Source organism: Gambusia affinis, linkage group LG06, assembly GCF_019740435.1.
Source record: "Gambusia affinis linkage group LG06, SWU_Gaff_1.0, whole genome shotgun sequence".
NCBI classification, from domain to species: domain Eukaryota; kingdom Metazoa; phylum Chordata; class Actinopteri; order Cyprinodontiformes; family Poeciliidae; genus Gambusia; species Gambusia affinis.
In genome coordinates, this window is record NC_057873.1 from 17,310,491 (window position 1) to 17,326,544 (window position 16,054).

Sequence of the window (16,054 nt, forward strand, 5' to 3'; positions counted from 1 at the left end):
AGATGTGGCATAAAATAAATGACACTCTTTTTTGTCACTAGAATTTTGCAGTTTTTGAACCATAAAACACTTTTTGTCGGAGATTTGACAGTTTTCCCCAGTGAGGTCAGAAACAGTGATCATCCCAGACACCTCTGCAAATCTCAACAATGTAAAATGAAAAATAATCTTGGAACCTGGGAAAGACCAAAAAACATTATATGTTCTGATGTGCAAAGCCCATTAATTGAAAGAAGGCGAATATTCTTTTTCCACAGTAAGTATTTAGTTTATGTTGCTGCTCACCGACAAAAACAGAAAATACATTAACGGTCCAATTGAGGACAAGAATATACAAAATGGATAACAAAACAAAACTTGAAGCAGATAGAAACCAACCTGCACATTGCTTGCAGATCACCACACAAAGGTTGATGGCCGCCCAGTCTGGCTGCGGAGCGCCGCAGTCGGCGCAGAAGCTGTTGCTAGGCTCCCTCCAGATCTGCTCAACCACCTCACTGTTGGACAGCGCTTCTCCTATGGCGTTCCTCATGGCCTGCACCCACTGCTCCCTCGACTGCTCTGACTCGGCTATAAAACTGTGGAAACAGGCAAGCCAAGAATATGGAGTGATGCTGAATTGACAATTCATCCAAATCCAAATTATAATTATTTTTGTTTTCAAAACCCCAGCATTTCTTTCAGCTACAGTCATGGTAAAATGAAAAACAGAAAATCTATTTTGATAAAGAAAAAAACTGTTTAGGTCCACGTGGAAAATAATTTACTGGTAAGTGTAGCAGCATCAAAGACATGTAACTATCATTAATTAATTGAAAGCGCAGTGTTCTAAATAATATCTTAAAACCTGGTGTCAAAAGGTGGTACTTATTTCAGGATAAAAGATGCAGCAGTAACCAGAGTATAAACAAACTATTTTACAAATTCTTCTGAAAAGCAACAGAATTTTAATAAACTTTTAATAGAAAAGAGAAAGTATATGAAGAAGTGCCGAAAATGACTGGCTGTTGAACTAAGATTGTCTTAAATGCTTTGAAATGGAACCAAAACCAGAAAGTCGTGGTAGAAAACGGAAAACTAGATACAAGTTTCAGATGTGATCTGACTCTGACCAACAGAAAAAGGCACGGTGATTCAGTCATAACACACTCACAGCAAATAATCTATAAATAAATGCATGACTTTTCACAGATCCCCAGCCTGTCAGGGTGCTGCCTGCACTGTCGGACAAAAGACCACACAAACAACAAACATAAATGCTTGTGCACAGGCGTTATCCTCCCACATTTAAAAAGCTTTTTTTTATTCTTGACAGAAACCTAGCCCAACACTTTTAGGACAGATCAGGGCAATTTGATAGCAAGATATCAAGATCTCATTTCTATAAACACTTTAGCAATACCACTCAGATATTCAGCCACTGGTTTACGATGTAGAAATGCCATACTACACTAAAGCCATTGCTTGCTTTTACATAGCACTTTGAAACAAAGTTAATTGTTTTCTACTTTTAAAATGTGTATAAATGTGCCAGATTGTACTCTAGGTAGCATAATTCTAGTAAAACAGAATGCGCTGTTATTGATATAAGCCTTTTATCTGCAAAAAAAAAAAAAAAAAGTGTACAGCATTGGCTTGAAAGAATGTCAATAAACCTAGCGCCACCCAGTGGTTAGACCATATATCGTCTAATTTGCTATTGAAATGAATGGCATATATTAGGAAATACAAACAATATCTTTTTGAGAAGATTTGGGGTCCTTTCATCAACTTTATTAAAAAACTTGTTGGACTCTTGATTTGCTGGAACCTGCAGAGCCACATGCTGAATAGAGATGCATAACTGTATCCAATCTGTTTGATAATGCTCAATTACCAATGTTGTTTTGAGAAGGTGTATTATTTGTTATTTCAACTTTTTTTTTATTTCTCTGAATTGGATTAGTTGTAGCCCCAAGTACAACTTGGCAACATGTAGTAATATGTAATTACTGCATGTTATTGTCATTTAGTAATTATAAAAGAAGCTTGTTCAGAATAATACATAATTTTATTTTCAAAGTGGAAAATCTCAATAATAATGTTTTTTCATTTCAGGGGTGAAAAAGTGGCTACCTGGGGAACTATTTGGATATATTTTGCTTGCTCAAACGGAATATTTCAATAGAAAATTCATACAAAAGCAAGAAAAATCATAACTATATTACATATATTTCACTATAAAAAAGAAAAACCATTACCAATATGAGACAGCTGCACAGTAGGCTTAAAAAAACATATTTTTTTGCACTTCAGTTTATTGGAATAGCATCAACTACCCTGTGGAGGATGAGACAACAGAGCCTACAATGCAGAGCTACAGGCCACTAACTAAGGCTTCCTGAACATACCAGCAGAGCAACAGGAACCACCATGTCATGTCATTCTGATGCAGCATAAACCAAGTTTTGAGAACATGCACTGTACTGTATTGTAATCTAACATTTTCTTTTTCTGAGAAACAGAATTTTGGGCTTCCATTAGCCTTCAGCTATAAAGAGTAAAAGGAACTTAAATGAAAAGAAAAATTTAAATTTATCATTAAATAAATCTCATCAGATTACCTGAATATGCGGTAAGGTGTGGTGAGATCAAAGCTACGACGATCTGAGTCTTTCACATTTCCAACGTTCATGTCAATAAATGTGATTCCCACTCCGATGCGATAATCCTAGAAGGAAGATGAAGAGTTATTTCTTTCATCACCAAACAAAAAACTACTGACTTGAGTCCAGAAAAAGGACAAAAGAATAGCTCATTAACTTTTATGGAACAATTGTTGGAATAATAAATGCTAAAATACATATTTATTTGACCTAAGAAGTCTCTTACATCCGCATTCTTATACAAAAGGACTTTATCTGAAGCAACAACAGTAAAAAGTTTGGATCGTAGCCCTCTGAGCTCCAAATAGCCATAATAATCTGGGGTCAAAGGTGAGCCTGCGATCAAAGTTATGGGGCGCTTGGGTCCCCCGGTGCAGTTCCTCAGTTCAGTCACCCATTCATTCCTTTCATCTGCAGACAAGCAAACATAGGCTGTTAGTAAATCATGGTGTGCGCACATTAAAACGGATATGCAAACGTGATCACATACACGACAAAAAGAAGAAATGAAACAGACCTTCATTTTCAGCTCTGAAGATAAATGTCCGATTGTTTGTGGCAACCTCAAACTTCACCTCCCCCACGCTAGACACATTAGTGATAAAGGCTGTTGAGATAAAGCCCTTGGAATACACCTCCTACAACACAACGCAACAAATCTGTTACACAGACACATAACACTCACTCTGTGCACATGCTGCTCTGAAACATTTAAAACTTGGTGCCTTTTGTTACCTTTTCATTGTCAAAGTATCTTAGGTAGTCAAATTCTAGCTTCACCCATCGTCTCTGGTAATAAAGAGCCCTGTATGTGAGGAAGCATAAAGATTAACAAGATATTATTCTTTTATAAGATAAACCAAATGAAGCTGAAGAAACTCTGCTGTGGGTAGATTTTTTTTCATTTTCTAATTCATTGTCATTATAAATGAAACTCCCCATTTCAAACTCCACATTTTTAAAACAGTAATTCTTAAAGTTGAATACGTAGCTTGAGTTTTACCCCTGTGGTGGATTCTTGTCCAGCCAGCCCATCTTGATGACAGAAGAAAGTTGGGAACTGTCTTCCTTAATAGATGTGGACAGTCTGCCAGAGTTAGGCAGGCAAAAGCTGCCAGGCAGGTTGCCGATGCGTTCAGTCTGCCAAGGAGGAGAATCTGGGCTGCACAGAAACGTCCAAACAAACACATGCACATGTTTGGAGATAAAATTAGTTTGATGACTAAAACAATTGGCTAAACAGAGCAGTCTTTAATTTTTTAGAATGCATACATTAATCAAATGTTTATGTAAAAAGCCAAAAATAGTTCCAATTTGAATCTGCAGTTTGAATACAGAATTGTGAAAAGCAAATTTACAGATTTCTTCTGTTATTTTTCCTCACTTATTCTTCTGACCATTGAAAGAAATTGAAAATCAAGAATGTCGAATTCCAGTCCTGGAGAGCCATTGTCCTGCAACAACGTCCCTGGTCTGACATACCAGAATCCCAAGGGTTAAAAAAAAGAAACCCAGTCTGTAGTGAAGTCCTACTGAGTCCTGCTAATGGCCTACTTATTTAATTCAACTGTGGCGGATCAGGAACACATCTAGAAGTTGCAGGGACTTGGTCCCTGAAGACTGGATTTTTAAACTCCTAAGGCAAGTAAAAACAAAAGGCAGTTTATGAAATCATAAGTTAATTATAATATGCTGGTAACAAGTATAAGGGAAAAAAAGCTCCAAAGGCAACACATCATCTCAGTTTAGAAATGTCATTGACATCTATCAGTCTAAAAAGGGTCACAAAGTCATTTCTAAGGCTTTGGGGCTCCAATGAACCACAGTTAGAGCTATTATATGGAACGGCTGTGAACCTTTCCAGCTGTGGCTGGCCGACCACAACAACTCGAAGAACAGTTTGACGACTCAACATGTAAAGCTCTGCAGTCCTCAATTGCCTCAGTTAAGGTCAGTGGTCAAGATTCAGCAAGAATAACAAGAGGCTGGGCAAAAATGGCATCCATTGCAGAGTTAAAAAAAAACAAGAGCCACTGCTGACCAAGAAAGACAAAAACACACAGTAGCCAGTCCAATATTTGCCAAAAAGTACTTTGATGATCTCTAAGACTTTTGGAAAAATATTTTGTGAACTGACGAAACGCAAGTAGAACTCTGTGGAAGGTTTTGTGTCCCAACATACCTAACAATCAGCACCACAATTAGAAAACATCCATCCTAACAGCTAAACATAAAGTGATATTATGACCGCTTGGGGCTGCTTTGTTGATTCAGGAACTGAGGAAACCATGAATTCTGCTCTCTATTAGAAACTCCTGAAGGGAGAATACCTGGGCATTGGTTTGTGGCCTTTAGCTCAAGAAATATAAACCTCCATATTGAAATATCCTCCATATTGATGCAAAAGATTCATTGTCAGTTATTACAAGCGCACAAATGCATATCAGACTAAAGCTAAGCATAACACTATGACATTGACACCTCATATTCTCTTATCAAGCATGGTGGTGAAGAGTTAATAAGAGTTTCTTTTACAGTCAATGGATTTGTACGCGTTACAGTAATTTCCACCTGAACTTTTTCAACTTTAAAATATTTACAGTTAACACACAGCAAACTAACTACCGGTAAGCTAAGCTTACACACAACAAGCTAACACTGCAGAATGAGTTGGAGAACAACAGTACTGTTGATTAGACCACTGTTGCATGCTTCACCCACTATTTCACACTTACATGTGCCAGTTCTGGGTTGACACCACAGTTCCTGTCTCAGAGTCGAGTCAGTGGAGGATGAATTTGAAACCCTCTAACTAGCTTGGTTGCTCACATAACTAATTAAAGCCACTGTCAAGTGCATCATATCTTTGTACAGCAAAGTAGTCTAGAGCAATCTCAGTTAAAGTATGGCTCAACTTGGATCATTAACCTGATATAGAGAATTACCTGGAGAAAACAGAGAACTGACAACAAAAATGCTATAAGAACCAACTGGTGATGCAGGGGGGGATTTGCTGATGATCAGAATAGACCAATTTGTTGCTTAATGAGCCCCAACTGTTGAATTAAATACTGTATGGCAGGTGGTTTTGTTCATATGAGGATTTATGGTAACACTTTATTTGACAGGGTGTGCATAAGAGTGACACGACACTGTCTTTGTAAATGGCTATGACTGTTGTCATAAAATGCCATTCCGTAAATAATGACACTTTTAATGCAAAGTTGGCACTTTTAATGGACTTTCAATGCAACCTTTACAGCAACTTTGCATTAAAAGTATTACTTACCAAATGACACTTCATGACAACAGTCACAGACATTCATAAAGACTCCTTCATATGCATGACAGATGTTATGTCAGTCTTATGCACACCCAGTCAAATAAAGTGCTACCAGATTTATTTACGCACATCCAAGACCTGCTGGGAATGATGTGAATGAAACTAAGCAAGGGTCTACTGATTCTGTTATAGTTTGCAATAAGGAATGAAATGAACACAATACTTAAACATCATTACTCACTCATCTTCATCTAACAGCTCGTCATCGCTATACAAAGAACAGACCCGCTTTGGTTGGTGAATGGGTACTTGCAGGGACATGTCCTGTTGGAGGAAACGATCGATGGTCACAATGCACAGCAGAAATCAAAAGGAGGAAAAGTTATAACATGCAATACATCCCCTTACCCTGTCTGCCACCTTCCTTTGCTGAACACTGGGGTTAAGCAGGTCTGTATCCACGTAGTCATTAGAACTATCATCGATTGGAACCAAGACTAGAAAAAGACAAAGGATATGAAAAGAAATGGAGCTGCAAAGTTTATGCTAGAAAATAAATTGATTGGTATTAATCAATGCCAGTCAAATCAAGAAGAAGTTTACAGATGAAAATAATAAAATAATCATTTAATTAAATAATCATTATTTTTTCATTTAATAACGAGCCATACTGGCTCTCATGTCAGAGGATATTTATATCAAACCCATTCAGGAATTTCTTGGCAGCAACATCTATTACATGCAGGCACATTACAAACATACTTTTAAATCTCTTTGGTGTTGCAGTCAATACTATTCTGGGAAATGCAGAAATACCTGCTGATCTCGACATTAACACAGCTCATAACCTGGAGTTACTTGCATTTACTCTGCTCTGAAATCCATCTAGCAATTATATTTATTTTGTTTCTGAGTACAAGAATAATCTGAAAGTATTTGTGTGTGTGACAAATTTCTTTCCTTACCAATAATTGTTTTCCAGATTTGGGATTTGAACTAAGTGTCAAACGTTAAGCACAACTGCATGCCATATGACATGAAGAATACGAATTTGTAGTCAAATCAATTGTTTGAAACTGTGAAAAATGCTGAGAGCAGCAGAAGATTATTTGCAAAAATGGCTTACATTTTAACTGAAAAAAATTTTGTTTTCTATTTATATCTCAAACACACAGTATACATAGTACATATACATAATATGTACTATGTATACAAATACATAGTACAAAAAGAACAATGATTGACCAGTATAAAAGCAACTACACTCACTAACTGCAGGCTGCTAGCAAGTAGTTTTAATTATATATAGAATTACAATTACAGTAGAAAGGTTGGCCTACCAGCTCACACAGAAAAAGTCTCACTCCTCTCTCTTTTGTCTTTGACTTAAACCAAAAATGTCCCTGTACTTCGACTCTTGTGTGTCTTTGCTAAGGCTGGCTAACACTGACTGTGAGGCAATTTGTGTGTTCCTTTCAAGGAGCTACCCGAGTCCCACCTAGTTTAAAACTGCAACACAAAGAGCTGACTAACAAAACTAAAGAAGCAGCATAGCAAGGAGTGACAGCTCAAATTGTTCCTCAACTTGTTTTGTTTATCGGCTGTCGGTAGCACTAAACGCGCCAATCTACTCTTGCCAAGATGTGATGCAGCATATCTGGTCAAACCAGTTTGTTAACATGATGCAGAATACCTAGCATAAAAATGGAGTTTGTATAATTTTGTACTTGAGACAAAGTACGAAATTTATAAGATAAGATAAGATATATTTACAGAGTTGTTTTCAGGTCAGTGGTAGTTCTTGTATGAATGGGCAAGCTCTTCCTCCTGCCTCTCAAACAATCAAATGTGATCAAGTAATCTAAATTCTGGCCTGGGGCAAAATACATTACAAATAAAATGAGTGGGCGCCAACTCCCTATAAACTGCACATGCATAGAAGAAACAGACAGCTTGTCTAAGATGCAACTAGCAGATAAGATTTTAGAAAATTATCAAGTTCTTTTGAACTGTCGTTTCTAATTCTGCCCTGGGAAATTGCCCATAGATGAAAAAGAAAAAAAAAAACTCAGAATACTGCACATTCATGAGTGATGTTAACATTTTTGGATGACTTTAAACTTACAGATGCCCTTTTTTTCCATTTGAAATTAAGTGCCAATTTTAAATAGTTTCACTAAAGTGCTCTTTAGTGAAAGAAAAGAGTTGTCACATGTTCCCTCGAAGATTCTAGCTCAATAAATTCTGTGGAGATGTGTGTGTGTGTGTGTGTGTGTGTGTAGGTGTGTGTGTGTGTGTGTGTGGCTCAGGATGTTATGCACACATAACTGGACTTGATGTTATGCATGTCCTTGCTTTAAGCTTCATAAAATTTAAAGTCCTAATGAACAACTGTGGAAAGCTATGCTAAGTTGTTTCTCTTGTCATTGTTTGGGAGGCTGCTGCAGGCAGGGAGTGAAACAAGTCGTGGTTTTGCAGGTTAAACAGAAACAACCAGAGTGATGAATCTTAATGCATTCTGTTACTTCTATCTTTGCGCTCCTCACCACTCATGTTACTGCAGCCTGAACAATAGATCAGATGTAGTCTTTTATTTACAGATGGCAGACCATACAACTAATACTTTTCTCAATTTATCAAATGAGAGAGCTGTTTTACACATCTGCAGTTGTATATAATAGGATGCATGCATCCTGTTTAGGCATAGTTTTATTGCTCTATGTAGATAAGATTGCAGATTTCTACAGTGATTAAAAAAGAATATTCTATTTAAAAGCCTAAGCATGTACGTAAGTCATAGTAGCATAGAAAAGAGAACAATACTTGTGGTAGAAATGCTATTGAATTGTTTTTCTTTTGAACTTTGCTGGTTGTAGTGAAGCACATCCTGCAGTTATACAAAGGAGAAGTACAGTGACGATTGGAAAAACTTTGAACTCACAGGATATACAGGAAATAACCAGCAAAGATATTGGCTCCGGCTGAAAAGTTGCTTGGAACTGAAGTACCATAACTAAAGGGGCTTTTTATTTGTTTTTCTTTTACTTAAGTAATCTTGATGCCAATCCTGGGGTAACTGTAACCTATCGCTAAGAGCATGACAGCTCTCATCTGCCGGAAGAATTTATTTTTTTCTGCTGGTTTTAAAAGTTAAAGACAAGAGAAAAAAGTAGTAAGTATTCTACATGTCATAGATAGAAGCTGCTATGGTAAAGTAGCACACAGTTAACCCAAAACATCTGCTCTGCTTTGCAAACCCAGATATTAACCAGACTACACTGCAATACTGTTATATCATCAGTTAAACCATACAGATCTGGTTAATCAAAAAGGTCACTTTAGGTTTAATTAGTTAACTGAGATATTGTGTAACTACTAGTTTTTAAATATTCTAAACAACTTTTCTGTTTGTGCATTGCTATGACAAGAATTTGAATTGGTTTCAGTTCATTAATTTAACTGATGACAATCAGAATGATGAAGGAAATGCAACTTGCATTTTGACGCAGAATCAAAAATATTTTAACAGATTGTTGCTGATTATAAATGTTACTAAACTCACGAGGAGGTTTGGAGATCTTCCTTGTAGGCAGGGCGGGCTGTACTTCAGTCTGGTCGGACGGTTTGCTGATTTCCTGCGCTTGTGGTGTCCTGTTGCGTAATGGAACCTGTGGAGTGGGGTCGGTCTGAATCAGCTCCTCATTTCCTTTCTTGGTCAGAGGTGGGCTGGGGGGTAAAGACGAACGTGACAGGTCAGCAGAGCAATGGGGGGAAGAGGAGGAGTCCTCGGATCCCATGGAGTTATCAGTTCGAGTAAAAAATCCACGTAGAACAGCGAGTTTAAACATCATCTGTTGAGCAGTTCTCATTTTGTCACCTTCCTCCTCCCTGTGTTAAAACTGCAGAAATCGCTGCATGTGAGACTTCATACTCAGTATAATTGCTACATATCCATACATGACCAGAACGCAATCAAAAAAGTAAATCCAAAAAAAAGTTTAATTTTTCTAATCCAAGAGGAAAACAGAGGTTCCTTTGCTCCCCTTACACTCTGGCTTTCCTTCTTTGCTTCCTGGTTAACTTGCAGGTCCCAACCTGTTTAAGCTGTGGGACACAGTCTTAGTATGAATAAATCATACCTGCCGCACCACTAGTGACACATAAACACACAGGAAATAGATCCTGGGAATGTTTGCTGGTGCCAGATTAAAGAAAAACAATAATTCCCAATACTATTATACTTTACAGTTTTGTTAGAGGACAATGTGCACAACTTTAGCAGTAATTTGATATTAAATAGTCCTAGATGATCCAAACAAAAGACATGGTTTCCATAGGCTTCAGTGTACTCAAAGACCTGCAGAAACAAGAAATCTCCTAAATACTACAGATCTAAGAACATGAACATAAACAGATGGATGAAAGAACTCCAGCAGAAACACGTCATTCCTCAATATTAAGGAATTCAAGAACAGACAAAGAGCAAATCGGTCTATCAATCACTCTGAAAATGGCTAAAAAGCAATTTCTAAGGCTTTAGGACTCCAATGAACTGCAGTGAGAGCAGTTATCCACAAATGGAGAAAACATGGAACAAAGGTGAACTTTCCCAGGAACGTCCAACCTACCAAGAGCAACCACATCTGGGTTCCAGGAGACCACACATCTCACTTATCTCAACTAAGGGCAATGTTTGCAATTCAATAGGACTTTTTGTAAAATATTCTGTGGAGAGGTAAAATAAAATCTGGAATATTTGTTAAATGTGTATTTATAGAACTGCCAGGATCTTTAACAGACCGTTCATGTCCCGAGATCCTCCAAATAGACTACCCTAAAACATTAATATTGCAGAACATCCAATTAGAAGGAACCAAAAAAATTACATAAAACCTAAATCTGTCAGCGATATGAATAATTCTGGACTTAACTTTAAGATTAAATTAAATTTAAATTTAATTTAATCTCCACTGAAAACATAAATGTAAAACATGGGTTATTTAATGGGTGGTATTTAATAACTGCTTAAAAAGACAGTATTATGTATTTTCCAGGCGCATTGAGTTATAAAATGGCACAATCAAGTAACTAGCTACAATAAATTGCTATGTCAAGTATGACATAAAACAAATTTGACTTTGTAATTTAACACCTTGAAATTGGTTTACTGTCTCTTTAAAAACTCCTGCTCTTTCTGAAACTCCAACTTCAGGAAGTTGTCACAACATTAATCCTCTATTAACCCCTTAACAACCGGGGGTGCACTGGTAAAATAACATTATAACATGATGTGAAGCTCAAGAAAGTTAATTTATCATAATACATCTCCATTAAAAAAAAACTTTAAAACACAAACCTTGAAACACAATCATAACAACTTGAGTTTTTCATATATTTCCTAAATATCTTCCATCACCATGTTGCAAAGCCTTTCAAACAGAGGTTAATTTAAGAGCACCTGAAAAGACAAGCTATAAAGTGCAAAAGTATCAAAGACAGCATATTCTTTCAAAACAGTCAACCTCATGTCTAAATGTGTTATTTTTTCCGTACTTCAGATACTCGTGGTTAACTAAAGATCTTATTTCCAAATTGTTATGTCTTTTTTCTATTAATGTTGGTTTTGTTTTTCTAATATCCTGCTGATAGAGATCCAGAGATGAAGAAACTGGAGCCTCTGTTTCTGTCTTATAAAAAGAGAAGTCACCAACTAGACTGAACTGATGCTCAGAAAAAAAAAAAGTCTAGTTTTCACAACTTTATGTACAGTTATCACCTAAAACAATAAGCACATGACTACAAGTGCTGCATCTTCAGCTAGTATCACCGAAGTGTGAACCACACCAAAGGACAGCTTATTTCTTTCTCTTTGGCAAACTAGTTTAGGTGATAAGAGCGAACCTAATGGTTTTTGCACTGAAGCCCACAGAATACGCAAAGAAGTCTAAATATCAAAACAATTTTTTAAGGTTGGTCTGCAAAAAAGAAAAAAAAAAATTACAAAGTCCAAAATGTGACAAAATCTAAAATCCAGACCTGCATTAAGCAGATTTTTACTCCACTCGTTTCTTCCCTCCCCTGGGATCAGCACAAATTTGGATAATCTCTCAGGACCAGATTTAAACAAAATCAATTTAGATATAGTAATATCACCGCAAGTCAATTTCTATACTGCAATATATAGAGGTCATCTCTTCTTTCATTCTTTCTTCCTTTCTTTCTTTCTCTCTTTCTTTCAAGCCTCAGATGAAAGCTGCCTTGTTAAAATCTGACTCTAGTGGTTGATTAATCAGACCCATGTGAAAATTTATATTTACTCATCTTCCCACTTCCCCCTGATAATGAAATCAGACAGGGCGCATCTAAACTTACTTCGAAACATCCCTGCAACATTAACAAAACTTAAAATAGTCATGAAACAGGACGTTAGGACAATTTCATCAGAACATGAAATGTGTCATCTTAGTCTTAAGGTGCTAAGTCAAACAACAAATATGATTAGATCATTTGGAGAATGACCCCTCAAGTGTTGTCCTTGCATTAGGACAACACTTGCCTTCCTGGGATTTAAGGAGGGTATAAAGTAGTAGGTGAAAATGTAAAAAATCTTAAACAAAAATGTGAAAAGCGTATTTACACTAGAGCCACATTCATCCGTTCACTCACAATCATGCAAAAATTCATTGATATGTAGCTTGGAAGGTAACAGGGAACAGAAGAAATCTAAACTGGTCATCAGTCAACCCCAGTCTGGAACTTCATGCAAAGTCTTGGTTGGTGAGCTTGATCATGAAAATGTTGTGAAATCAGTTCACAGTGATGGAGGGGGGTTATTTATAATATGACGGCAATGTGACTATATTTACCAAAACTGGTGACCAATGACAGCGTAATGGACTAAAGTCTGTGAAATCTAAGATGGGGAAACTAACAATAGGTCATGGATGAGTCTTTAGGCTGCCAGAAGAGATTCAAGAAATCTTCAAACGCATAAAAGAATCAATGCAACACTTTAGGCATGTTTTTGATTATAGAACAACATTCTAACATGATGTACAGCTCAAAAAAGTAATTTTTACATAAATGGCCTTGTTTAAAGTCAGTTTCCAGGTTTTAATCCTTTGGGAAGTTGATGCATTGGACGAGTGGGTCACAATCTCCTCTGAGATGCATCAAAACCTGCTAATAAGCTGCAGCATATGTCTGTCTGATTCTCCTGCCAAAAAGGTTTCTCTATCAAGTTTTGAGTTATACAGTCAAATAACTTCATGTAAACTTCCTAAAAAAATGTTCTGTATCTCTGTACAAAAATTAAAATGACTGCTTTTTCGAAGTGAGCAAATTTGGAAAATTAAAAGGGGATCAAAAACTTATTTTCCCACTGTATAAGTTTCAAAATTATAAAAAGAATTACACTCAGTCAGATGTTTGTCAGTCCACTATTGTGAAAGTTCCTCTTTTGCCTCTTCTCTTGCAGTATGTTAAAATCCAGTTTATAATAACCGTCAACCCTTCAATGTTCCCAAAACATCAAATCTGCAGTTCTGGGTGCTGTGGTGGCCCAGGGGCAAAACACGGCCCACGTATTCAGGCCTTAGTCCTCATAGTTTTGGTTGCAGGTTCGATTCCCGGCCTGGTGACATTTGCCGCATGTCCTCCCCCTCTCTGATTACCCTGTTTCATGTCGAACTACTTTCAAATAAAGGCCACTCAAGGCAACAAAACCTAAAAAAAAAAATAAATAAATAAAACAATCTGCAGTTCTCTACTGAGAGTCTACTAATAAAAAACAATTGGTGCTTCCCTTTGAGCCATCACATGCCACAGAATAGAATGTCCAATTAAAATTCACCTAATTACAAAGCCTATTTAATCACCACTAGAAATCAACTCTAGGACAGTAAACCACACAAAATCTGGTTCATATTATGATATGTATATGAACTGTTTATAGATCAATGTAAAAAAAAAAATTAAAATTAAAATACAGGTTTATATGGCATTCAATTGTGGCAATATCAGTTTTATAGTGCCATGCAAGGGTGTTAATACCCTTTGACTATGTTCACATTGTCTGCTTATTCTAAATGAAGAGAGTTTTGAACTGCCAACCTGCCATAAAATTACAATCAACTTCAACAGACAGGCAAGAAAGGAGCTCATTAGTCTTAGTAGAAGGTGGCAAATGTGGAGTACCCGGATGCTTTTCTTCTCTTGTGCACTGTACATATCTGGTACGATGGAAAGAGTAGCGCTCCGTTTACAAGAGATTAAATTGAAACTTTATGATCTATATGCAAAGCTCTATGAGTGATGGGAAAACTAACGCCCTGACTATACCACTCCAAGTGCAAAACGAAGTGGAGAGCGCATCATGTTGTAGGGATGCTTTTCTTCAGCAAGGATACTGAACAGGGCAACTGAACATACAGCAATTCTGGAAGAAACCCTTTCAGAGACAGCAAAACATGTAAAGGGTCACCATTCAGCAGAACAATGAAACTTAGCAAACAGTCTGACTTACTGTGGAACAGTTTAGATTAGAACATATTCACGTGTTAAGAGTTGCCAAAATCTAATTCAGAATCTGGAATACAAAGTGGACTATTTTTAAAGAACAAAAGGGAGATATTTAATTATCTCCATGTGTGCAACATAAACCAAAATATCTGCAGGTTAGAGTAGTTCTACAAACTAGTGGCTCAGGGAAGCTGAATAAAGGTCCACAAACCTTTTATATGGAAAGAAAATCATATATAATTTCCCATCCACTTTACAATTGTGCACTACTTTGTGTTAAATACACTGAAATGTATGGCTGACATGTTCCAATAAGTGAAACAAGTAAGAAATTGAAAAACAAGTTTGTCACTGCTGTTTCTACCCCAGAGGAGGCAATGCTTTTCAACCCAATAGCACGTCAGAAGCCCCTCAAAACACAACCCTGCCTTTCTAAATTACTCATCGTACACAGCAATTACTCCTTAGCGTTTCTTTCTTAAATTAAACCACTGAACACCAGAAAAAAAATGAACAATGACGGGAAACAGGCCCCAGTTCCCTCTTTTTCTCAGAGGAAGAATGCTGAGTGGGGTTTGCTAGCATTGCTCTATATTTAACTCAAACCGTTCTGAACGACGATGACTGTAGGCTGAAGAAACAATAACCATTTCTTTTCTTCACCCACGCTTAAGTTTTAGAGGGTTTTTTTAGGCAGGTCAGAATAATTGTACCAAAGTAACGGCTGAAAAACTCTGACAATGGTTTTGGCAAACAAGGGGTACTTTTTAAATTAGCAAGTGCACTTGCTGCAACCTTCGATGTTAAAAGCAAGCTAAATGTAGCACAGCGGCTCAGTAATGGGTGCATTTATAAATAGCATTTGTAATATTTCTCTAGAAAACAATGTATAACATAAAACCATTAAAGAATACATAAGCTACGGCGTACTCATAGCAGCTTGACAGCTGAAAACCAAAAATCCCAGTTTTGAATTCCATGTTTGTTTTCTGTTTTTTGCAGATCTGTAGGTTAAACACCAATAATACTGCTACTTCAGAATACATTTCCCATTGCCAGACGGAACCGAACAAGGGATCGGGTCCCCCCAAAAAACCTTCAGACTCTTTTCAAGATAAAACTAACTTATAGACCGACGCAACTCTAACTCTAAACTCGTTTCTGTTGACAATAAATAAATAAATAAATAAAATTAACCTGAACGCACCACAGACCAAACACATGCAGAAACATGTTTTATATAAACATTACCTTCCACAACATGCTTGTGAGGAGTCCTCTTCCATGATGATACCATCTTAAACACAGACACATCAAAAAAGCAGGAGGAAATGATTTGGTGACCAGAAAATGGGAGGGGACAAAAAGCCACACTGACAAGGAAGAAAGAAATTACCATCGAGAGAGCGTAATGTTTTCAGACAAGGGCTGCAATAAGTCCAGAGATACTCCCCAGTAGAAAAAAATGAAACACTTTAGACTTCTCAATCTATATTTCTCACTCTCTCTTTCTCCCAGCGTTGCTGTGAGAGGGTGATGGGGAGGAGAGGAGTTTAAAACCTGCCGCTGGTTGTTCTGCATTGTGACTTCCTCATGCTTTCTAAAG

The 16,054-nt window shown here is 37.0% G+C and overlaps 1 protein-coding gene across 4 annotated transcripts in view; it reads right to left on the reverse strand.

Annotated features, from left to right (window-relative positions):
• LOC122832940 (arf-GAP with Rho-GAP domain, ANK repeat and PH domain-containing protein 1-like) overlaps window positions 1-16,054 on the reverse strand; it is a 65,382-nt gene that overhangs the window by 33,311 nt on the left and 16,017 nt on the right. For 3 of the 4 annotated variants that reach the window (XM_044120173.1, XM_044120172.1, XM_044120171.1), the window contains exons 3-11: window positions 9,491-9,654; window positions 6,337-6,425; window positions 6,170-6,252; window positions 3,649-3,807; window positions 3,381-3,450; window positions 3,163-3,283; window positions 2,872-3,056; window positions 2,604-2,710; window positions 379-578 (exon numbers count right to left, since the gene is read on the reverse strand). In XM_044120173.1, coding sequence (XP_043976108.1) covers window positions 379-578; window positions 2,604-2,710; window positions 2,872-3,056; window positions 3,163-3,283; window positions 3,381-3,450; window positions 3,649-3,807; window positions 6,170-6,252; window positions 6,337-6,425; window positions 9,491-9,654 — 1,178 coding nt within the window. Of the gene's footprint in view, window positions 1-378; window positions 579-2,603; window positions 2,711-2,871; window positions 3,057-3,162; window positions 3,284-3,380; window positions 3,451-3,648; window positions 3,808-6,169; window positions 6,253-6,336; window positions 6,426-9,490; window positions 9,655-15,699; window positions 15,764-16,054 lie in introns of those variants that run through there. The other variant, XM_044120175.1, reaches the window with a different exon arrangement.